Source organism: Trichosurus vulpecula, chromosome 4 (genome assembly GCF_011100635.1).
Source record: "Trichosurus vulpecula isolate mTriVul1 chromosome 4, mTriVul1.pri, whole genome shotgun sequence".
Taxonomy (NCBI): domain Eukaryota; kingdom Metazoa; phylum Chordata; class Mammalia; order Diprotodontia; family Phalangeridae; genus Trichosurus; species Trichosurus vulpecula.
In genome coordinates, this window is record NC_050576.1 from 299738123 (window position 1) to 299763483 (window position 25361).

Genomic DNA, 25361 nt, shown 5'->3' on the forward strand with positions numbered 1-25361 from the left:
CTTTGAGAACAGGGTGGTACAAGGCAGCTAGGTGGTGCAATGAGTAGAGTACTTCCCCTGGAGTCAGGAGGACCTGAGTTCAAATCCAGCCTCAGACACGTGGCACACTTACTAGTTAACCCCAATTGCCCTGCCTTTCCCGCTCAAAAAAAAGAAAAGAGAGAGAGAGAGAATAGGGTAGTATATGTGGAAGGAAAAACCAGAGGAAAAGGGGGCAAAATTATTCAAGCAAACATAGAAAAAAAATTTCATTTATAGCCATGAAACCAAGAAATATCAGTTAAATAACATGGGTGTCTATTCATAAACAGAAAACCTAGCAAAGTCAATAAATATTTCCAAAGCAGTAAGTCCTTCTTAGAATTTAAAGAATTTATAGCATATTGTAGTTGGATGTACCAAACAGCACAATCCGTAAATGACACTAGACACTGAAGTTTAAAATTTTTTTAAAATCCATCCTAGAATTCCATTAGTTCATACATAAACATCTCATCCATTCGAATATTCCCTGCAATGATGCAGACTGCAAACCATTCATGCCTGCTCAAACTGTACAACTCAGATTCACCTAATGTAGATTTCTGGCCTTTCTCTGGAGCAATGCAGCCCGTAGGTGGATTGTCCACCTGAAATCCTTCTCCCTCACCACAGGCAGGGACCAATCTTCTCTTCCCAACCTACTAAAGTTCTGATAAGATCCTTCGGCTCCCTTCTCTTCTTTAAAGTTTCTCACTGTTTTATGTGGTGGCCTCCTCAAACCTAACACTTGGCTCTTTCCTGCTTTGCATAATATTCATTTTCAAATCTTTGGAGATCATCCATGGCTTACAGCCATATCATACTTGTAGAACAGTGGTACTTAAAAACAATAACAAAATCTTTCTGGGACAAGTGTGAGGTCATTGAAGGAGTATGCAAATTCTTTGAGGAAATCTAAACAGTTCTTTTCACATCCTATTTAATCCTGCTTTATTCTAGGCCAACTCACTGCCTATTTTTATTATCTGTTCCAGACACACATACAGATGGACAAAATCTATGGGTTGTCCACCGAAGTGTATGTAATGATATGGGCAACAGATGTTCTTCATCCACTTGAGAGTTTTCCCATGTGAATGACCCAGACATACGTTTGAGTGGCTGGGTATTGATCTCATCCAGAAGGCTCTGCAATGTTTCCAGCCATAGTTGGCATGAAGTCATCTTTAAGAGGGGAACAACAGGAAGATCTCACTATCATTTGATGAAGAGAACCCTTTATCAAACTAGATTTTCCAATGGACTCTAAGCTCCTTCATAGTGGCTGTTCTTTTAGACCCTCTGTGCTTATCAAGTGTCTGGCCCACAAAGGCTTAATAAATGTCTGTTAATTGATTGCTCCCTATTACAATGGCAAATACCTCTTGTGAACATACATCTCACACAATTTTTTTCATCAGGTGTTCAACAAAGTTATAAAGGCTGTAACATCTTTCAAGGAATTTAAAATGATTGACATGCATAGGAGACATCCTTTTTTTCTTTTTTCAAGAGATCTTAGGAAGTTTTTTCCTCTACAAAATTAAATGCTTTTTTATTAATAAATAACAGACAAGGTGACATCTTGTATTCTGCACAGTTTTTCATCAGCTAGTGAGTGGTAGAGATGAGGTCCACTGATGAATATTGCTTTTAAAGTTTAATTATTATCTACTAACATGCTCTACAAAGTACTACTCTGACACCACACTGGACTGCTACGGTGATTTTGGATTCTCAAAGACCAAGCAGAGTTTAAGTTCTGGAAGGTTCTACCATGCTTGAAAGGCCTCCCAATAGCAAACCATGTCTGTTTTCTGAGGGCCAGCCTAACTATAGAAAGGTTCAGTCCAACAGGCTGGCCACTTGGTGATGAATTCTTTAACTACGGCAACCCAAAAAGAAGCAAAGAAAACTACAAAGCAACTCTCAGCCCTGTGAAAACCCCTTTTCACTTCTGCAGTGATGGCAGAAAAAAGGTATTGTTAAGAATCACAAAGCTAAGACCATTCCTAAATTTGAATTTGACTGCTGGGTTCTCTAAATTAGAGTGGACTTACTACTGGAGGTACTGAATCTTACCAATCTCAAAATTCTTGGTATGAATGAAACAAGAAGAAAGAAGACAGTTGCAATTATAAAAATGGCTTATGGGTATTCCCTGAAGGAGTTAGAAGATTTGGTTTTATTATAAGACCAAAGGCAACAAGAAATAGCATTTCATGAGAAATTTCATTATCTCATTTATGCAAATTATCTGGTACAGAATCCTCATGAAAATAATTTCAGTTTATGTGCCATTTGACCAATGCCACCTATAGGGTGGGCAAGACGAACGACTTAAAGCAGCAAGCACTAGGCAAATCAAACCAGTTCCATTCCATCACCTCGATCACCACCTCCACTGAGATGGAGATAATCCAGGGTCCTGACAGTTCAAGATAATGGCAGTCTTCTCCACTGATGGAGACAATCCAGGACCCTAAAGCCAAGAGCCTTGGAAAGAACAAGACCTGCCAGACTATTTATTGGCTGCGCCTCCAACCTAGGCCCCAGTTCATTACAGAATAAAGGGGCCCACTCTCCACACTAGTACCAACACCAACTGGTGTGAAAACTAAGAACCCAGGGAATAGAAGCAACCCCCAGACCACTGAGCCTCACTTCCAGTCCAATCTCTACAGTGATCATCCCAAGAAACAAACCTTGACAAGTGCTTCTGTGAGCGCTTGCAGTCCCTATTTCCTTCAACAAACACAGAAAAAAAAAAGTTCTCATGATCATAGTCCTTGCCACTGTCAAACTGTTTACTATCAGAAACAGAGGTGATTTTATGAGCAGAAATAATAATTTAAGAAAGATGCATTATCATCTGCTTTGCCACTAAACACCAGGAGACCTTTCTACCTGACTTGAGGCTGAAACTTCCTGTGTGTGCTGAAGGGAGGAGGCTTCCCTGTTTGTATCCTGACTCCTGGCACAGTGCCTAGCAGGTAGTAAACATCTCCTAAATGCTTTTTCATTCATTCAACATCAGGTGCAGAAGATGGACAGAAAAAATTCTATGCAGACCTTAATAAGACCCTCCAAATAGAACTAGTATACACTTTGATACTCAATCACTTCAATTTAAAGATGGGAATCAGTCGAGGATGGTTGATAAGTTATCAGAAAAGAATTGGTCAGGAGTAAACAGTTGTAGACATGGAAAACTTGGAGATTACATAGAAGCCTCACACTCCTATATCATGACTACTTTCTTCACTCAAAGAATCAGTAGGCACTGGATATAGTAAGCAACATTTTAAAAAAATAAAATTGATTATATTTTAATAGACACATATGGGAATTATCCTTGAACAAACTCTATGTGTACAAACTATCAACTTTTTAGATCAAAGACCAGAATTAACATAAAGCTGGGGCAGCTAAGTGGCACAGTGGATAGAGTACTGACCCTAGTGTCAGGAGGACCTGAGTTCAAATCTGGCCTCAAACACTTGACACTTACAAGCTGTGTGACCCTGGGCAAGTCACTTAACCCCAACTGACATAATAATAACAACAATAACATAAAACTAAAATGGCATGAAAACAAATGAATCCTAACCTATTTAAATAAGTGATTGATATAGAAACTTGGCCATGTATGGCAAAAATTACTATTTCGTAAGTTCAATCAACGTAAATCAACTGCCCTAACAAGGAAGCAAGAGACAAAATGTGCCTTCATCAGTAAATTACTTGACTTATTTGCCAAATAAAGAGAAATGACAGCTAAGGACAATACCAGCTTAGACTGTATAATTATTTATTAAATCTTAGTTATAAGGATGATAGAAAAGAATTAACAGTGCTGCTTCATAAAACAGAAAAAATAGGACTGTTAAAACAAGTTTAAGGAAAGCTTGTCAAGAGACCCACTAACCAAACTTATCCCAACAGAATTTAAAGATGAAAATAGAAGGACAACAACAGAAGAAAAATGGAAAAGATATAAAAATAATTTTTTTAAACAACAAACTTCTCACCACGAAGAACAGAAGAATTTCTATAGTCAGACTAAAACATTATAGTACCAGATGTGGTTATAGGGCAAGTAGAAATGGAACTAAAGATAACACAGATGGAAAAAGCGGCTGAACTGGATCAAATGTACATATAGGAGATGCGTAGTCAAGGGGACAGGTGTGAAAAGATTAAAGGAGGGGAAGATACCGTGCTGGAAAACATTTCAGACTCTACTGATACCAAAACAAAAAAGTCAAAGAAGAAAACAATGACACAACTACCTATGCCTACTTTTCCAGCTATAAAAATTTTTTATTGAGAATCACCTACATATACATTAGTTGACAGGATAAGAAAAAGCCAAGTATCTCCCAAGCCGGGGTCACTCATGCTAAAAACTAAAAGTACAATACAATAAACTGCCATTTATTTAGAATGGTGGGGAAAGGAAACACTAGAGTTAATTTAGGGGTTGGTCACCATTTAAGATCTCTTAAAAGGCCTTCCTGCATTCAGGCCCATGTTCATATAGGTGTCAGATTTATTTATGCATAGATCAGCTCACGTCATTTCTTTAGCCAAAACCCTTCATGCCTGCCTATTCCCTTTTCTTATTCAAATCCCTTTTCCTATTACTACCAGTTTGAAGCTAGCCTACCTTTTCAGCCTGATCTCATGTTACTCCCCTCAATTTCTCAGTGCTTTGGCTAAACTGAACTATTTAATGTCTCCTGTTTACAATGTATTATTTTCTGCTTCTGCTCTTAGATCATGATGTTACATAAACTCCTCATCTTCCTGTTAAAACCCAATTCAAATGCTACTCCTCCAAGATCATATACAGGAACTAGCTAGAATCCTTAGATATAGACTTAATCCACTAAAAAAAAATTCATGCAATTAGGTTTTCAGATTAACTGTCATGATGTCGATGAGGACGTGAAGAGTTTGTCATAAAGGTATAATGACTACGGACACGGACAGTATAAGGATAAAATAAGAAATTTTAAAGTGCTCTCCAAGTGTCAATTATAACTATAATTATTAGCCTACAATAATCATGCCTCCAATGTGGTGATGACTTCATCCCAACATTTCTCCTGCACTCCTGTCGAGCTCAAATAATGTTTATAAGCGCAATAGGGGTATAAGTTGGTAAATGTTTAACACCCAGGCTGGGGGTAGAGGCTGGGGAGTAAGCATGCACACACTAAGTTTAAAAATTTAATCTGCATTCATTAACACTTTCTTAAGTCTGGATGACCAATAGGTCAAATTTAACAGTTGGCTTTCTAGAGCTAACTCCAGTAGATCCTGGACTATAGAGACAAAGTTCAGGTTGGCCATTTCATTGAAGGATATGTACCTTGGTGAGGAGAGATAACACAAATAGGCAGGGAATGATGACATTATGAAAAATTCAGAAGACAGCTATTCCTCTACAAAGCTACAATTCAGCTAGTCACTGATGGTACATGTATCTGCCATTTTAATGAGGTGAATCAACAAACACAAAGGTATAGCTTTATCTGCTGTTGTTGATGGGGAGTGGGGAAAAGGAGAATGTAGGGGCAGCTAGGTGGCGCAGTGAGTACAGCACCTGCCCTGGAGTCAGGAGGACCTGAGTTCAAATCCAGCCTCAGACACGTGACACTTGACACACTTACTAGCTGTGTGATCTTGGGCAAGTCACTTAACCCCAATTGCCCTGCCTTTCCCCCTCAAATAAAAAAAAAAAGAGAAGGAACGAAGCTAAAAAAAATCCCACACAGCCAGTGATCTTGGGGTTAATTTAAAGGTGCCACTTAACTGAGACTTAGTATACGTGTATATACACATACATACACAAACCCCATACATTTCTTAGGGCTAGATTCAAAATTATATTAAAATAATAGAAAACAGAAGATACTATCAAAAATGATAAGGAATAGGACTTTAAAAATGATGGAATAGTAAGAAGCAGTGGGGTGAGCACCCATCTATAAAGTTTTCCAAACAGATCTAGAAAATGTACCTGATCAAATCTTGATGAGGAAATCCAGAAAAAGTCACAGTGGGAGGCAGCAAGGTAGTGCAGTAGATAGAGCACCAGCCCTGATTCAAATCAGGCCTCAGACCCTTACTAGCTGCGTGACCTTGGGAAAGTCACTTAACCCCAATTGCTCCCCCCTCACCGCAAGTCACAGTGCAACATTTGTCCAGTCCAACTTGATACAGGGAGAAAGGTCTATGGTCACTGGTGATGGGGTATCCCAGGAGCACACCAGTGATCAAGTAGCCAGCACAAGAAATAGAGCCAGACCCATATCAGGGAACTGCTAGAATCATATCAGGTCACTGCAATGAGGCCAGGTACTAAATGACAGCTTGGTTGCCTACACCTAGTTCTGTGTCATAAGGAAGGTGGCACAGAAGGGCACCTTCAAAGGGGAGTGCTGATCCTGGGGAGGAAGGGGCTGGGCAGTGTACTGAACAAGAACGAGGTTCAAAAGGTAGCAGTAGCAGTAGCAGCAGCAGCAGCAGAAGAGACCAACTCCAGATTATCTATGAGCAAAGACTTAAAAGAAAAACAAGTTCTGAACATAAAAGTTCAATTAGAATTCCTGGAAGAGATGGAAAAAAGGGTTAAGAAAAAAGTTTTAAAATGTTTTTCTAAATGAAATGAAAGGACCAGAGGAAAAAACTGGTAAAGAAATGATAGCTACAGAAGAAATAATTGGAAAAGGAATTAACAACTTTGCACAACAGTTAACAAAATCTTGCCCAAGCAACAAACTCCTTGAAAATTAGAATGGACCAATTAAAGTCCAAATACTTAATGAGGCAACAAGAAATACTAAAACAAAGGCGAAAGGTTGAAAAAATAGAAAACATAAAGTATCTCATAGCAAAAACAGTCAATCAGGAAAACAGAGGAGAAAAAGATGTAAGAAGAACTGATGCTGAGTGAAGTGAGCAGAACCAGGAGAACACTGTATATAGTTAACAGCAACATTGTGCAATGACCAACTCTGACAGGCTTAGCTCTTCTCAGCAATACAAGGACCCAAGACAATTCAAAAGACACATGATGGAAAATGCTATCCACATCCGGAGAAATAACTATGGAGTCTGAATGCAGATCCAAAGCAAACTTTTCACTTTTTCCTTTCTCATGGCTTTTCCTTTTTGTTCTTTTTCTTCTTTCACAATATGACTAATGTGGAAATATGTTTAATATGACTGTATATGTATAACCTGTATCAAATTGTTTGCCATCTTGGGGAAGCAGAAGGGGAGGAAGAGAGAAAAAATCTGGAACTCAAAATCTTATAAAAGTGAATGTTGAAATCTGTCTACATGTAATTGGGGAAAAAATACTATTAAGTGGGGGGGGGGGGAAGAGAAGTGTAAGAAAATTATTGGCATATCTGAATGTTATAACAAAAAAAAACACTCTACATATAAAATTTCAAGAAATATTAAGAGAAACTATCCAGATCTCTTGGAACTAGAGGGCAAAGTGGAAAGAGAAATAATCCAAAGATTATCTCCTGAAAGAAACCCCAAAATGAGAATTCCCAAGAACACAAGATACAAAATCCAGAGCTTCCAAGTGGCCAGAAAAAAAAAAAAGAATTCAGGTACTGAGAAGCTACAGTAAGGATCACAAACGATTTAACAGCCACCACAATAAAGGAGCAGAAACTTGATAAAGATATAATTTTCCACAAGGCAAACTGCATGGGTCTTGCAGCCAAGAATAACTTACCCAGAAAAAGTGAATATAATGATACAAGGAAAATGGATCTTTAACAAAATAGAGGACTTGCAAACATTCCTGATGAAAAGACCAGGGCTGCAGGGAAATTTTGAAGTTTAAACACAGGAGAAAAGAGAAACATAAAAAGGTAAACAAGGATAAAAAATGATTTAAAAAAACTAGAAAAGGATTAACTGTATATACATGGGGAGATAATACACATATCCCCTCTGAATCCTATCATCATCCTCACAGTCCATCAAAGGAATCCAATTAGACAATGCTTGAGAGTGGTTCTTATTATGTCTTTTAAAAAATAAAGGAAAGAGAGGAGAAGAATATAGTGTGGGGGGGTGAGGAAGGAAAGAAAGGTTAGGAAGAATTACCTCACATAATCAGGGTGTGCAAGTAGACAACTATACAAACAAGAAGTAGGGGTGGGAGCATGGCTGACACTTGAAGCTCAGTCTCACCTAAACTGATCAAAAAGAAGGAAAAACATACAAACACACAGTTTGGTACAGAAATACATTTCACTCAATAGGGAAATAGGAGAGAAAGGGGAGAAAGGGTAAGGGGGAGAGTAGATTAAGGGAGCGATTAGTCCTAAGCTAAACAACCTTCTAAGGATTTACAAAATATTTACAGCCCTTTTTGAAGCGACAAAAAATAAGAAACTGAGGGGGTATCTATAAATGAGGGCATGTTCAGAGAAAGAACTGGCATACTATTTTTCACTTTTTTGTGGGATTTTGTCTGTGTGTTCTTTCACACAACTATTAAGGAAATATGTTCTGCATGACTGCATATGTATAAACTATATTGAATTGCTTACTGTCTCAGGAAGGAGGGGGGGAAGGAAGAGAATTTGGAACTAAAAAAATTTTTAAAACAATGTTAAACAGATGACAGACGACATAGACAATGTGGAAACTCTCTTTGAATGACTACCCATATTTCTTTTTTTGTGTGTTCTGGGGGGAGGGGGTAAGATACAGAGAGAAGGTTGGGGTGGGAGGGTTAGAAGGCAGATATGCTTACTCAAACAAAATATATTTTTTAAAATGTTAAAAGGAACATAATCTAATCTTTTTGAAATTCTGAAAGTACTTCAAGAACTTGAAGATTGCTGATATCATTAACTGTAACTATCACAATGTATAGGGTCATATGAGCTCAGGCGAGAAGGCACATCCAAGATCATCTGGTACAGTCCCTTTATAGAGAAGAAACTGAGGGCCCAAAAAGTGAAATGGCGGGCTCTAGGTCCCACAAGCAGGGAGGAGTCAAATTCAGGTCCTTTCTCAAAGTACGACATTACCTCAGGATATATAAGAGCCCTCATGGGGCCATATCAACAGCGTGTCTATGACATTCCCCAGAGATTGATTGTTTGATAAACTGCTAATGTTAGCTCGGTAATTTATCACTTGTCTCACCTGCCTTTTGTCACAAGAATACAGTACAATCTTTATAATACAATAGGGGTTAGCAAACTATGAGCCAGCAAGCTAAAAATAGCTTGTACCTTTTAAAATAAAGTTTTACTGTATTTAAATATGTAAAAACCCATTATGAGCAGGTGGGCCATAAAAAAACCAACAGGCAGTGGAGTCCCAGTTTGCAGACTCTAAAACCTACAAATACTTAAGAACATACTTGTGCAGAGAACTATGTATCAGATAATTTCCAAAAACTGGTTGTACTCAGGCCATCGCAGAGAGTAACAAATAAAAATTCACAAGACTGAGATAAAGATGGAAACTACATTATGCTTAAAGAAACCACAAACAAAAAAAATGCACCAATATGACATTATTTAAATTCACCATGAAAAAGTTAAGTGAAATGCAAAAAGACAGATAAAGCAGTATTACTATACAAAAGATACATATTGTTACATATAAATATTTCATATGTAAGCTTATATATGAATTTATGAAACAAAAATTGTGGAAGAATTTGTTCTCTCAAAGCTGGAAATACTCTAACAAGCATAAACAAATAAGAAAACCTGGAATATTGCTGTGCTGTAGGAAATGAGCTGACTGACTTTAGAAAAACATGTAAAGACTTGCATGAAATAATAAAGACTGAAATGAGCAGAATCAAGAGAACGTCGTATAGTATTTGTTAAATTATTTTTCAAAAAAAGTGAACAGTATGAAATAGAAATTCATTGTTTCATATTCAATCTTCTTTTTGGGTTGTGCTGTGTATGTGGAAATAGTTTTTTTTCTTTTTCTATTTAAATTCAATATGAATAAAAAATTAAAAAAAAAAACCAATAAATCAAAAAAGAAAATAACTGAAAAAATGGAAGGATTCAGAGCTAAAAGTTATTAAGGGCATCCAACAGAACATTAAAGAATATATCTATTTCTCAGATCTACATGCTACCAATACAGAAATAGCATGTGTATTAAGAAAACACCAAGTTTAGATGATGGTAACACTAGCCAGCATGGATAGGATACGTTAAGTTTTGCAAGGTGCACTTCATGCTTTATTTCAAGCTCACAAGAACCCTGTAGTAGTAATATCATCCCATATTACTGATGCAGAAATAGAGGTTAAGAAGAGTAAATGACTTGCTCAGGTCACACAATTAATAAGTGCTTGGGGCAGGATTCAAACTCACATCTTTATGACTCCAAATCCAGCCCACTATCTACCCTGCTACTGAGATGAAATCTCATCTCAAGCCTCCAGGAGTTTATAGTATCCTAGTACTATGTCTGCCTCTTTTGGGGGGGGAGGGGGGAGAGACATGACCCTAACAGATGACTTAGTGTTTAACCAATCAGACAGCAGCAAGATGAGTTGAATCCCATCCTTCCCGGGGCTCTTCTTGAACACAATCACTCTCACTTTTCACCATTATTCCCTAATACTCCACCATTGCTGTACATGCTCCCAATCTCCTCAATTCTCTTCTGGTCATTAGCCCCACAGAGTACTTATAACCTATTCTCTATCCAGATACTCCAGCAGCCACATGTGCCACTGCAGACATTCCCACAGCATATCCATCCCCTGACTTGTGGCCATAGCAGATGGCCTTCAAAGTGTCGGCTCTACATAACATTTTCATAAACGAACAAATATATTTGGGGGAGCAGGAGGCGGCAGGTACTCAAAAAGTTTTTACTGAAGAGGTACATAATCAAAAAAATTTGGAAACCACTGCATCTGAGGAGTAAGAAACTACCACAGATGGCTTGCCACAGTGCAGAATATTTAAAAGTACACTGAGCTACAAAACAAAATGCTATTGGAGGTCTGAGTTTTAAAAAGTTGCTAGCTACCTACCAGGGGGCTCAGGGATTATATAAAAATAAAAACAGATGGAAATTCCAGAAGCTTCACTCTTCATTAAATGGAACATGTATCAATACAATTATCACCAAACTCTTATTTCATTATGTGGAATCCTAAGAATCTGTATTTGTACAGCTTCAATTAAAAAGAAATCCCCATCACTAATTCAAATTCTGTATGATAACTACTCTAGCAAAACTCATTTTGTACAATATCTTTATTTTAGATATTACCCACATGCAGTTCTATTTTGGTTAAACTTTAAAGCATTTTAAAAAAATTATTTAAAACACTAAAATAACTTATCATTTTTCTACATTTCTTTATTTGATCAGAGTCCTAACTACTCCTTTTGTGCAGGGGTCATAATCCAAATGAAGAGAGACAGAGATAAGGACCAGATCTGCCTCTTCTCAGAGTTCTAACACTTTCACTTCAGACAAAGGAAGCAATGGGAAGGCAAAGAGAAGTACTCTCAAAGTCCCCTTGTGCGGGAGCTCCCAGGTATGACACATAAACCTCCTTTCACAATTTAACTCACATTTCTGTTCTTTCTGAAGGCTTTTACCCAGTTACTATCTAATCATCTTTCAAGCACATACTGTGTGGAGTTCTTTTTCCCCAAAATAATTATTTGCCAAACAATAAATCACAGGAACATTCACACTCTCCAACCACAGTAGCAGATGACTCACCTGACACTGGTTAATGGCTGCATGGTTGCCATGAAATGGAGACTGTCGGTCTTTATCCCGATGATGCCTACTGCTGTGTTTACTTCTCTGCAACTGCTGCCGCAACTTTGCGATCTAAGGGGCGGAAGATAAAAGGCATCATTTTAGAATATTTTTCCTACTGTATAAAAATATATATATAAGCATTAGCCACAATTTGGACACACTATATTTATTAGAGCCAAAAATTAAGCTATTAAAACCACACAATCAAATCTCAAGCAAAAAACCCTTAACATTTATAAGAGCAGAATACTTTTATTTATATAGTGCTCCACTAAAGTCTTATTCTCACTTTTCACTGTGGAGGAAAATAGTGCTGGTTTGTTTATTAATTAATTAGCATTTATTTTCTCTCTCACCCCAGTGAAAAACAAAAACAAAAACAAAAGTACACAGTCAAAACAAAAGACAATTTTAAAGATGTATTTCTCATTCTTCATCTTAAGTCCATCATCCCTCTGTCAGGACATGGGAAATATTCTTCATTCCTCTGGAACTGTAATTAGAAACTGCATGGATCCATTTTCTTAAGTCTTTCAAAGTTGTTTGTCATTACAATGTTATTGAAAATATAGCATTTTCTTCCTAGTTCTACTTACTTCATTCTGAATCAATTCATACAATTCTCCCCATGTTTCCCTGAAACCATTTCTTTGGTTATGTTAGTACTCCATATACATTCATATGCCATTATTTGTTCAGCCTTCCCCAGATGATGGTATTCTGCTAAGTTTCCAGTTCTTTGTTATCACAAAAAGAAATGCTATATATATTTTTGTGCTGCTGAATTCCAATGTCGGTTAAGCATAACATATGGTAGGTTCCACACCAAACTAGAAAGATTTTGACCTGATAATGAGCTTGTTGTCAAGGATTCATCTATCAAATCAATTAGTACCCATTTATTAAGTGAAGGAATAAAAAAATAGGTCCACTTTGGCCAGAGGAACTCTAAAAGACCATCTGTGGAGCACAAAAAGACTATAATCTGCACTGACAAGGGGAGTAACTCATATAGATGAAATGAATGATGCTCAGAAAAAGCAAAACCTACTTTATAGAGTAACGACATCTTTAGCATGTGTGACCAATCAAAACACTTATCTGACAAATAATTAATTCACACACTAAACAATTAACTTATTTCTCCTCAAAATACATATAGAATTTTCAAATATGCATAAATTTTGTTTTATTTTAAATCCAAAGAACCGCCCCACCCCATCAGCAGAAACAATCCTTTTTCAAATGCTTTGAAATCAAGGAAGAGATATTTTAGGCTCAGTTTGTGCATATTTACGTAACGCAGCAGTGAGGTTATTAGGTGTATTTTTTTTCAACATCTGAGACTTGAGTAAGCCTTCTGCCATTTTGAAACAGATCGATGTTGTTTTTGTCTAGCTGTATAGTCAATTCCTTAAATTTGAAATTATTCTTCATAAATTCTCTTTGTGGTTTAAAGAAACCAATTTAAGTTAATTTCTTAGCTTTAACTATACAGTTCTCCCCTACATTCTGTGATTAAACTTTGATAAATTAGCAGTCGAAGTTAAAATTTGGTTCTTGATGCTCAGTCAAAATGGCTATCTTTGAAAAAAAAAATAATGGGAAGAGTAACAAATTAAAACTCATCTAGTCCAAGTCATAAACAAACCTGGTAATATTAAACAGAAAACAGTATACTGATCTTCTCTCTATTCCTCCCTACATTCCCACTTTCATGTCTTTGCAGAGGCTGCCCACATTGGAAGAGAAGCTCCTTTCAGGTAGGAACGGCCCCCGTTTTGTGCCTGTACCCCAGCCCCTAACTACCTGAGGACTGGATGATTAAAAGTCTATCTGAAAAAAGAAAATAGGTCTTTGTTTGCCTTTTGCCAGACTTACAGAGGCACAGACGCTTTTTTGCAAAATACTTATTGCTTTCAATATGGGGTATTTTACAAATTAAAAACAAACCAGAGGATCTAGTCCATAGAAGCTGAAAGCATCCATTAAGTAGGACTTACTACAACATAAAACAACATCAGTTCCACTTCTGCTCTTTCCAGACCTAAAGAACCATGGCTGTTTTCCTACAAGATACAGGCAGCAATGGCCCCAGAGTGCTGTGGGACAGGTCTAGGAGAAGTTTTGTTCCTAATGATATTGCTCTTAATCTTCCATCATTCTTCTCTATAAGAAGTGAGGTTATATTCTAAACTTGTGTTGCTATTGGTTTTATTGATTAGCCTATCAAAAGGGAATTCATCAACTATTCTTTCATTCTGCTCACATACTTTTTATCTTCTGCTTCCATTTAAGGCAAAAATTGATCTAATTCAGAACTTTTAGTGTTATGTCATAGGATCACAGATTTAGAACTGGAAGAGACTGTAGATCACCAATTCTAACTCCTCATTTTACAGATGAGAAAACTGAGGCTCAGAGATATTAAGTGACTTGATCAAATGTATTAAAGTGCTTTATAAAGCTTAAAGCTCAATTATTATTATTGTCCAGCACCACTAAGACTAAGATCTGCGATGAGATTTGAACCCACGACACCAATGGTGTCAAAATCAAATAGAAACAAGGGCCACTAAACTGTACGTAAGGATCCCTGTGAACAAGTATTGATGTAGTTTTAAAATGTTACCTATGCTTTATTATATTTTACTTAATTTCTTATATACTTCCTAATTACATTTTAATCTGGCTCAGGCCACACTCAGAAGTGTTTGGGGTAGCATGGCTGTGGGAAGAAATGGATGAGAGTCACACAGGACAGGCAGACATTGATTGATTGTGAATTGCATCCTGGAGAGAATTCACTATCAGTGAGATCACAGATATGTCTGAAGCATCAACAAACTTCATACTATTTTCTGGAAATTTCCAATCCTAGAGATCACAGAACTCGATACAATGATCCAATATACTTCTGATCATGAGGCCACGTTAGCTGTCGTATAGGTTCTGTTTCTTCCCACAGTTTACTTCTGAACTAGTTATATTTGCAAATTATCCACTTTTTTCACTCCTTCATATCTGTAAAGAATAATGAAAGCAGTAATAAAAAGGCTAAATTAAAAAAAGCTCTTTCCTCAGAATGGGGTAACAGCAATTTAGATGCTGTTTTCTCTGGCATCTGATGATGCCCTGTCTTAAGGAGGATTCCCTCATGAGTTTTTAATTCTAACCTACACTAACCCAATTAATGGTTTTGAAGTCTTTGCTTCTCACTCCACCACCTCTACCCCACCCCTAACTCACACCCCAAGAAAAAGAAGCAGTTTTAGAACCGTGTTCTGAGCAGGATGAATTAACTGCTTATAACTGCCTTGTACCAATTCTGGTAAGCAGAGGCCTTAGTGCTCACAGGCAGAGGACCTACAACATAAATCATGACCATGAAAAAGCACCACATCACAGCATCTAAAAGAAGATTCTCATTTTCTTTTCTTTAAACCTCCAGCTTACATCTCATTCACAGACTCATCCCTTTCTTTACCTTTTGGCTGATGTGTGGGTTCAGCTTTGTGCATGGGCATCATCACAACAACTTCCAGTTTTATCTTTCTTCCCTTCAAGCTGTTCTCTCACTAACAATAGAATACTGATGGACATTTTGTACTTTATTCCATTTTTGTGGTTGTGAGAATAATCATATTTGACTGAACTAAGTAAATGATGGATGTTTTATATTGACCTTCTTCATGGCTTATAAATACTAAAAATCACTACAATCGATTAAACTTGTTTAGTAACCATTTAAACAAATGAAATTCAACTCAGAAAATACTGTAAAATTTCACACTAGCATTTTGGGGAGATCAAGAACAACTTCATTCATTGAGCTAAGACTTAAGGAAGAGAGTGACTCTTTGAATTGGAACCAAGGAGGAGGGCATTCCCAGTCCAAGGGTGACCAATACAAAGGTGCAAAAAGCAGGAGACAGGTTGTGTATCAGTGTATGAGGAAGTGCATGAGTGCCAGAGAGGGCCTCATGTCCAATGAGGCTGGAAAGATAGGTTGGGGCCAGGTTGGATAGGCCTTTAAAAGCTAAACAAGAGATGGGTTTTATCTCAAAGCCAGTAAGGCCACCGGAGCTACTTGAGTAAGGGAGCCACATGGTCAGATATACACTTGGGAAGACTCTTTGGAAACAATGTGGAGGAAGCACTGGAATGTGAGAGCTGAGGTGAGAAGGAGGATGAAGACCTCAACAAAGGTGGTACTTGTGGGAGTGGAGAAAAGGGGCTAGATGCAAAAGAGGTTGTAAAATTAGGGCAGGAGTTCAGTTGCAAAGAAAGACTGTGAGCCAGGAAATGAATTCACTGAGGAAGGAAGAAGGTAAATGTCCTAGGAGTCAAGATGCAACAGGCACCAGAATCTTGACCAGGTGATAAATTTGGACAGCATGAATCTCAAAGGAAGAGAGATTATTTAGTGAAGATAGTAGAGGAAGAGTCTGGAAATATTCATGGGGATGCTTCTACTATGATTAGTGATTCAGGAGTCTGAGAGAGTGTGTAGCAAGTAGGGGGAAAGGAGGTCAGATTCACTGAGGTCTAGCAGATAGAAGGAGTGAGAAAGAATGTTTAAGGTAAGATGAAGCTTGTTAATTATAGAGTAGGCATTCCAAGGGTCACAGTGGAAAGGGTGGGAAGTTCTAGACTGGGACCTAGGGAAGGGAGGTTGTTCAAATGGACAGGAGTTAGGGAGAAGTCACGTGGGATAGGACTCAGAGTCAGGTACGTTGTAAAGGAAACTTTTCCAGAGTAAGTAGAGGCTACCTAGACACTAACTCTGAGATTATGATTTCATGAATTTTGTTTTTTATGTTTTTTTCTAACTTACATGGTGACGACAACAGGAAGGGGTGGGGGGATGGCTGATCATTCCTAAGAGTAACATGATACAGTAACTACCACTTTAGGGAAAGAAGAACACCAAAACTTTTCCCAAATAATCAATTAATTCTTGGGAACTTGCCACTGTTCCTATTATTTGTAGGGTCAAAAGAAGGGAAGAATGGGGAGTACAGCCACTGAAAGACAAAAATATTAAAAGTGAATACAAGACTTTTCTTAAATTGAGTAGTGCCAATGTATTTTGGCCACTTATCAATACAGGTGGAATTCAAAAGATAATGTTTCTGGGATAACATTTTCTAAAGTTGTTTCTATAGGAAATCTTATTCTTCCTGTGCTTATTTTAAGAAAATAAGTATCTGTGAAGAACAAAGTTCTTCTAACTAAATAACCTTTTATCAAGCCTATATCACAAATATGGAAACACTGGGAAAAATAACAAAGGATTTAAACAATCCCTGTCACCCTCTTTTTTGAATGCACTATAGTGTAACAATACAGACATTCTGTCGTATGTAAATCAGCATTACATAAATTTCACTTATGTAAATATGCATTCCAAAAAAAAAAGAAAACCTCATGTTAAGTTAAAGTAGTGTGTTCTCTTTCTCTGCTCCTGCCCCTCAGCCTCCCACAAATCTGTCCCCCACCCAAATAAATACACAACCCCACCCCCCAAGTGAAAGCCGAATACATGTCACCACTGGATCAGGGGCTTCTCTTCAGACCCCTGGCACTGTCCAGCCTCTGCCTGCCTGTCTTCCATTGGTTATACCTGGGTACTGCGTGTCTGTCCCTGGCCTCCAAATATCACCTGTATGGCGCCTACGTGTCTGCCCCCCATGTGTTTTGACCAGGCCCCTACATGGCTGGCTCCACCCAAGCATATTCCTCCTCCTGCTCTGTCTCCATCCCCTGTATGTCCTTAAACCAAGTGCCAGCCCCCTACCTCCATGGGTGCATGGCCCCTTTCCTTCTTTATCCCTATCCCTTCCTCATGTCCAACAGCAAATTTGCATTATGTAAAAATTGCTTTATATAGAGGTCTACAGAACAGCCTACTTACGTAAAGTGGGAACTATCTGCATATACAGTTTGAAAAGATAAGGGGGGGAAGAGTGCTGGGTACTTGCTTTTACTGACTACACAATTCTCATTTTTTTTTTCCTTTTTTGGAGGAGGGAATGCAAGGCAATTGGGGTTAAGTGACTTGCCTAAGGTCACACAGCTAGTAAGTGCGTCAAGTGTCTGAGGCTGGATTTGAACTCAGGTCCTCCCGACTCCAGGGCCAGTGCTCTACTCACTGCACCACCTAGCTGCCCCTGACTACACAATTTTCAATTTGGTGTTAATAATTTTAAATTAAACATATTTAAACATGCAGTTAATATCTGACCAAGGCAAAGCATTTGCAGACTTCAAATGGAAAATACAACTACAATCATAGTTAAGGAAAAGACTGACAGCAGTTCCCATTATAAGATATCAGCATTTAGTTGTATGAACATTGTGTTTTCTAAATTAACTTGGTCACTAGGAATATTCTGAAACAAAATGGAGGAAATTAAGCCTTTTGTTCATACTGAGAAAAATGTCATAATGTACACTTCTGATAAATAATATTTGACATTCAAGAGCTATATCTGCCTCCAAATTCTCACAGAACCACTATGTCATATAAAATATGCCAGGGTCCCTGAAGTTCAGTTTGGAAACTATTATATTAACCCAGGGATGTGAATACAAATACTATATAAGCTAATAATGAATATGAATGCTTGCAGTTGTCTAAAATTTTCTTGAAATAACAATCCTCTGGTATTTAAATTGATATAATAGACACAAGCTAGATTCAACAAAACCAAAATCTGAATGAAAACTAACCCTGAGAGTCAGCTCAGTAAGGACCTCATCTTCCCACCCAATAAATCACTTTAACTGACTTTTGTGCAGTCATTCAAGTAAGTGAAAATCCTCACGTATCACAATTTCATGGATATGACTGGTTCAAGCAAATTGCTTTGAATCAAATTGCTCTAAACAGGCATTTCTGACCTCTTTAAGCTGGTCTGTGCTGCCCCAAGATGCTGAGCGCTTGTGGGATCCTTTCTTCTTCTCAGAGTATTCTTCAGCCCACGCACTCTCTGTCTGCAATGAAAAAAAATGAATCAAAGTTTAGCATATTAGGCAGGCATTGCTTCTTAAGAAAAATAAAATAAAACAAAACAAAACCCAAGTACATTCACATGTGAAAACACTTGATAAACTAACTCATCAGAAGAGATCTGGCAAGAACTATACTCAAGGAACTAGCTATTTTAATATCTTACAGGAGGAGGGGGGAGGGGAGAAAACACCTACAGGAATTCTGAAGGAATGGAAAGAGTAAGAAAAGGACAGAGGGAAGGTAAGAGGTAAAAAAGTGGGGAGGGAGAAATGAAAAGGGGATGAATATACAAAATGTCACAGAAAAGAGAGGGCTCTAACAACTGGCACCTCCAGAAGTCAAAGGAGTAAAAATGCTGCTGCCGTGTGTGTATTACCACCTGGACTGAGATGGAACAGACGCAGGTCTATAGTTCTGTGTTACCCAGGGTTTGGGGTGAAGAAAGATGTACAAGTAGAAAGAATCTAGATCTTCCTGTATGCTACATTAGATCCTGGGGTAGACTGAAGAGCCATCATGCATCACCCAGGGCATGCCAGGGAAAGAGCTGAGCTTTTTGAGTCCCTGCTGTATCCACTGGGGTGAGCTCACCCCAAGACTAGGGACAGAGCAAGACTGACAGGATGAAAGAGGCAGGCACTGCTGATATACTCAACATACCAGGACTGTGGCAGAGAGTAAGCAAGCCTTGGCTATTATTTAGTGCTGCCTGGCAACAGGGAAAGAAATGGCTAACAGGAAGGTTTCCATCACTTGCTGCCCAAGAATCGTTAGAGAAGGTTTGACCGAGAGGAGTGAGGGGAGTGGAGAGTAGAAGAAGGAAGGGGATAAGTGCAGCTACTGCCTCACAAACAGAAATCATCTACCCCATAACGTCATGCAGGCCAGGCTGTGCTGCCACCAAAGCTTTTCTTATCCACCACAAAAAAGAAAAAGACGTCATCTTAAATACAGGGTTGTCAGTCTCTAAACATATTAAAGAAAAAAAAATCCAGGAAAACAAATTTCACATTTATGTGAGCCAAATTAACACCAGAAGTGGTAGAAGAAATATCAAATTATTAAGTAAGTTATATGCTCAAAATATGAAAAGAATTAAGTACATATTCCTATGGGAGACAGGGAAATAATGAAATTCACAAAAATACAAAACAGAAAAAATTAATGAAAGTAACAAAAAGCAGGTACAAGTAGATGTATAAGGAAATGGAAATAAAATTCAAAAACAAGCCCAAATCACACTGCAGATGTGAAAGACTCACTTTAGCTCCACTGGGATTCAAGATGGTATTGAAAAAAGGGAAGGGAGGGAACCCTAGACTTTGTATTTGAAAAAATTCAAAGAGGCACCTTTGCAAAAGGAAAGAATTCAAAGGACTCCACTATAGAGAAATATAAAACTCAAGTTGTGAGAGACTTGTGGCCAAGATGACTGCCGGAACAAAGATAGACTGCCCAGTTCTCTCTCACACAGCTAACTAGCTCCAGCAAAAACCTGAAATCTGTACCAGACTGAATAATAATCAAGAAATTCAATGAGAAAACACATTAAGTGACTTCTAGTCTAGTACTGCACAGAACGTCGGCAAGATACTCCCAGGCAATGGAACAAAGGACCTCAATGGCAAAGCCAGCACCAGGGAAAGCAAACAAGTTGCTAGACTGACTCCTAAAGCTATCTCCCAGGGATGTATCAAAAGCCTGGAGGGTTTTCTGTTCAGAGGCACCAAAAGCAGAGGCAATACTACGGCGGTCAGAAATCTCAGAGGACCTAGAAAACCACCTGCTGGGGTCTGATTAGATTTCAGACTGAGACAACTCAGGCTCCCAGGGGAGGGGAAAAGGGAAAGGGGAGGAACAATGATGACATTAAAAAAGCCCCTGAAACATTTTTAAGTAGGGATAATTCTGAAGCCAACAACTGGAATTATATGCCTCCTTTTTAAAAAAGCAAGACTATAAGATGGAGATTTACAGTCCCACAGACGATTGTGCACTTCTGTTGTTACATACATGAAAATGCACATTTTTTTGTTAAGTTCAAAATAAAAAAATCATTTGCCAAAGTACATATTTATCAGTTGTAAAATGGTAATGGCAAAGAATTACAAAAGCATCAGAGTGCCCGTAAACAGTCTCCACAGACTTGTCAACAGTAATAGGGGAAAAAAATAGCTTAAATAGCTCTCAAAAATGCCTACACAAGTCTTAAAATTATGAACCTTGCCAATTTGAACATATTAGCTTAAAGCAGAACAAGGGCGGCAAAAACTATTGTCACTTTGAACATTTTAACAAAAATAGTGACTGAAAAGATATTCAATGTTTAAAAAGACAAACCAGTAAATTCAAAACCTGCTCTAATGCCAAGAAGATCCAGAATGCCCCTGGGTTCTCCAAGCACAATCTCTGACAGGTCCAGGTTTGAAAAAGGAACAAGCAGAAGGCTAGTGAAAAACTAGGATGTCCACTGCTTCCTAAGTCTGGAGAGGTTCCCATCTAAGCTGGCTTTTTCAGTCTTTTGTAGAGATTTAAGCTCCATTACCAGAGGGCATGCCCACACTGATAACATCCCCATCCCTGAAATACTGAATAATGTTAGCATCAAAACCATCCATATGGGGGAAGAGGGAGAGACTAGTAGAAAAGAATCAAGATCCTAGATCATATATTTGCAAAATATTAGGGTTTGGTAAAGCTACCAAAAAGAAAAAAACTGGAGAAACATTCATTATTGGATGGATATTATTGATAAGGCAAAAATTAAATTTAGAGAGCCTTACTTGAGATAAATCTGACCAACAAAAAGAAAACTGTTAAAAAGTAGGAGCAAAATGCAATTATGTATTTCTCTCCATTATGGGGTTTAGTCATTTCAGTCATGCCCAACTTTTCATGATACCATTTGAGTTCTTGGCACAGATACCGGAGTGGTTTGCCATTTCTTTCTCCAGCTCATTTTACAGATGGGGAAACTGAGGCAAAGAGGGTTAAGTGACTTGCCTAGGGTCACACAGCTAGTAAGTGTCTGAAGCCAGATTTGAACTCAGGAAGATGAGTCTTCTTGACTCTAGGCCTGGCACTCTATACACTAAACAATTAAAGGGTAAAATTATTGGATATGAGGTAGATATACACAAGGATAAAAAGTGAAACTGTCCTATGAAACAGAAATATGTGCATATAAAAGTTACTAAGTAAAAATAAGCATGAGCAAGTGGTTTTGATAAATATAGCATTAAAAATACCTCAAATTTAAAAGAAACTGATACAAATGTTCAATAGCAGTATCTATTCTCCAATGTATAAATGGTCAAAGGATGAGAATAAGCAACTTACAAAATGAGATACAATTATCATAAACAATTACTGTGGGGGGAGAATTTTTACTTATACAATTAGGTAAAAAATTAATATAAAAAGACAAAAGAATATAAAGAGGCACTTAAAAATTTAAAGCAGACACCTCATCTTTAAGACTATAAAATCCATTACAAAGCAATTTTCAATTAAATTATTTGCTTTTGGGTAAAAAAAAAAAAGGAAACAGATCAGCGAAAGGAATAAAAAGTCTAGAAAACAGAATCAAATACATGCGAAAATGTTTTATTAACTTGTAGATAAGAATCTCAGAAAGTTGCTCGCTATTTATTAAATGTTTACTAACAAAAATGCAAGTTTAAAAATATATACAGGCTACCATATCAAACTTATCAATAATATGCCAGAGATTCCACTACAAAGGTATGTACCCCGAAGAACATCAGTGATTAAAAAAAAGAAAAAAAGCCCTGGGTACATACGCCAAATTTGTCAGCAAGGTGGTGTCGCAAAGAAAGTATGAGACTTTGTCACCAGAAATCTCCAAGTTCAAATTCTGTCACAGACACTTACTGTGTTACCCTGAGCAAGTTGCTTAGCCTCTTTTAGTCTGTTTCCTCATCTGTAAAATGGGAATAGTACTTAATTCACAGGGCTGTTATCAGGATCAAATGCAAAAGGCATCCTGGAACCATAAAGCCCAAGTCTGTAAATGTACTCTGCTATTATAACAACACTTTTTGTAGTATCAAAGAACTAGATACAAAACAGATGTTAGTTAACTGAGGAATAGCTAAACAAGCTGTGGTCCATTTTTTTTAATAGTTTAAAAGCTATCTACTTCATAAAAATAAGAGTCATTCTCCAATTAGTAAAATATCAAAGGATACAAACAGGCAATTTTCAAAAGAAGAAAGCAAAGTTATAAAAAGTCATATGAAAAAATGCTCCAAATTACTACTGATTAGAGAAATGCACTAAAGATAACTAGATCTAAGGTACTGCTTCATACCTATCAGATTGACTATTATGACAGAAAAGGAAAATGATAAATGTTGGAGGGTATATGGACATTAATGCACTGTTGGTAGAGTTGTGAACTGATCCAACCATTGTGAAGAAAAATTTGGAACTATGCCCTAGGGCTATCAAATTGTGTGTAACCTTTAATCCAGCAATACAACTACAGGGTCTGTACCCCAATCACTGTGTGGGGAGAACTGATCTCCAAAGAGATCAAAAAAAAATGGAAAAGGCGCATATGTGCAAAAATGTTTACAGCAGCTCTTTTTGTGGTGGGAAAGATCTGGAAATTGAGGGGATACCCATCAATTGGGGAATGGCTGAACAAGTTGCAATAGGATTGTGATGTAATAATATTGGGCTATAAGAAATGACAAGGGGAATGGTTTTAGAAAAACCAGGGAAGATATATTAATTGATGCAAAGTGAACGGAGCAGAACCAGAACAATATTGTACACAACAACAGTAACACTGTAGTGATGATCAACAGTGAAAAGACTTGGCTACTCTAATCAATACAGTCAAAGACAATTCCAAAGGACCCATCAATCAAACCAATCAACTCTTGAGTAAAGATTAAAGCACATTGTTTTTCACTTTCTTTTTTTGCAACATGATTAATATGGAAATATGCTTTGCATGATTTCACATGTATCATATTTCTTGCCTTCTCAATGGGTAGTGGAGGGCCTGAAAGAAGAGAATTCAGAACTCAAAATTCTTAAAAAACGAACGTTAAAAATTGTTTTAAATTTTAAAACATAAAATATTTACTTTTTTTAATATTTATTTTTATTTTTAGTTTACACCAGACAGTTCTACATAATTTTGAGTTCCAGATTTTCTCCCCTCCCTCCCAAAGACGGCATGGAATCTCATATAACTACCACAAATAACTTCACACTGAATTAATTTATACACTAGTCAAGTTACGGAGAAGAATTATGACCAATGGAATGAGTCATGAGAAAGAAGAAACAGAACCAAACCAAAACAAAACCAAACCAAAAACAAAAGAGAAGAGAAAAAGGCGAGCATAAAGTGTGCCTCAATCTGCATTCAAACTTCATAGTTCTTTCTCTGGATGTAGATAGCTCTCTCCGTTTTGAGTCCTTTGGAGTTGTGCCTGCACCTTCTGTTGCTGAGAAGAGCGAAGTCTGTCAGGGTTGGTCCTCACAGAATCCATATATCTGTGGTTGCGTACAGTGTTCTCCTGGCTCTGCTCTGCTCACTCAGCATTATGTCGTATAGGTTTTTCCAGGTTGTTATGAAGTCTGTATCATCCCCATTTCTTATGGCACAATAGTATTCCATTACTTTCATATAGCACAGCTTGTTCAGCCATTCCTCAATTGATGGGCATCCCTTTGATTTCCAATAACTGGCTACCACAAAAAGAGCCGCTATAAATATCCTTGTACATATGGGTCCTTTTCCCGCTTGTGTGATTTCTTTGCGATACAACCTTAGAAGTGGTATTGCTGGGTCAAAGGGTATGAACATTCCTGTGGCCCTTTGGGCATAGTTCCAAATTACTCTCCAAAATGGCTGGATCAGCTCACAACTCCACCAGCAATGCAACAATGTTCCAATTTTCCCACATCCTCTCCAGCATTTATCATTTTCCTGATTTGTTATTTTAGTCAATCTGACAGGAGAGATGTGGTATCTAAGAGTTGTTTTGATTTGCATTTCTCTAATCAGTAGTGATTTAGACCATTTTTTCATATGCCTATAGATAGCTTTAATTTCTTCCTCTGAAAACTGCCTGTTCATATCCTTTGACCATTTCTCAACTGGGGAATGGCTTGTATTCCTATATATTTGGCTCAGTTCCCTGTATATTTTTAGAAATGAGGCCTTTAGGGGCAGCTAGGTGGCGCAGTGAGTAAAGAACCGACCCTGGAGTCAGAAGGACCTGAGTTCAAATCCAGCCTCAGACACTTGACACATGTACTAGCTGGGTGACCTTGGGCAAGTCACTTAACCCCAACTGCCCCACCAAAAAGCAAAAAAAAAAAAAAAAAAAAAAAAACCAAGAAATGAAGCCTTTATCAGAGATACTAGTTGTAAAGATTTTTCTCCCAATTTTCTGCTTCCCTCCTAATTTTTGTTGCATTGGCTTTTTTTGTACAAAAACATTTCAATTTAACATAATCA

The 25361-nt window shown here is 37.6% G+C and overlaps 1 protein-coding gene across 2 annotated transcripts in view; it reads right to left on the reverse strand.

Annotated features, from left to right (window-relative positions):
- Positions 1–25361, reverse strand: part of FAM117B (family with sequence similarity 117 member B) — a 106616-nt gene that overhangs the window by 23593 nt on the left and 57662 nt on the right. For both annotated transcript variants that reach the window (XM_036754159.1, XM_036754158.1), the window contains exons 3-4: positions 18745–18837; positions 11794–11907 (exon numbers count right to left, since the gene is read on the reverse strand). In XM_036754159.1, the coding sequence (XP_036610054.1) occupies positions 11794–11907; positions 18745–18837 (207 nt within the window). The remainder of the gene's footprint in view (positions 1–11793; positions 11908–18744; positions 18838–25361) is intronic.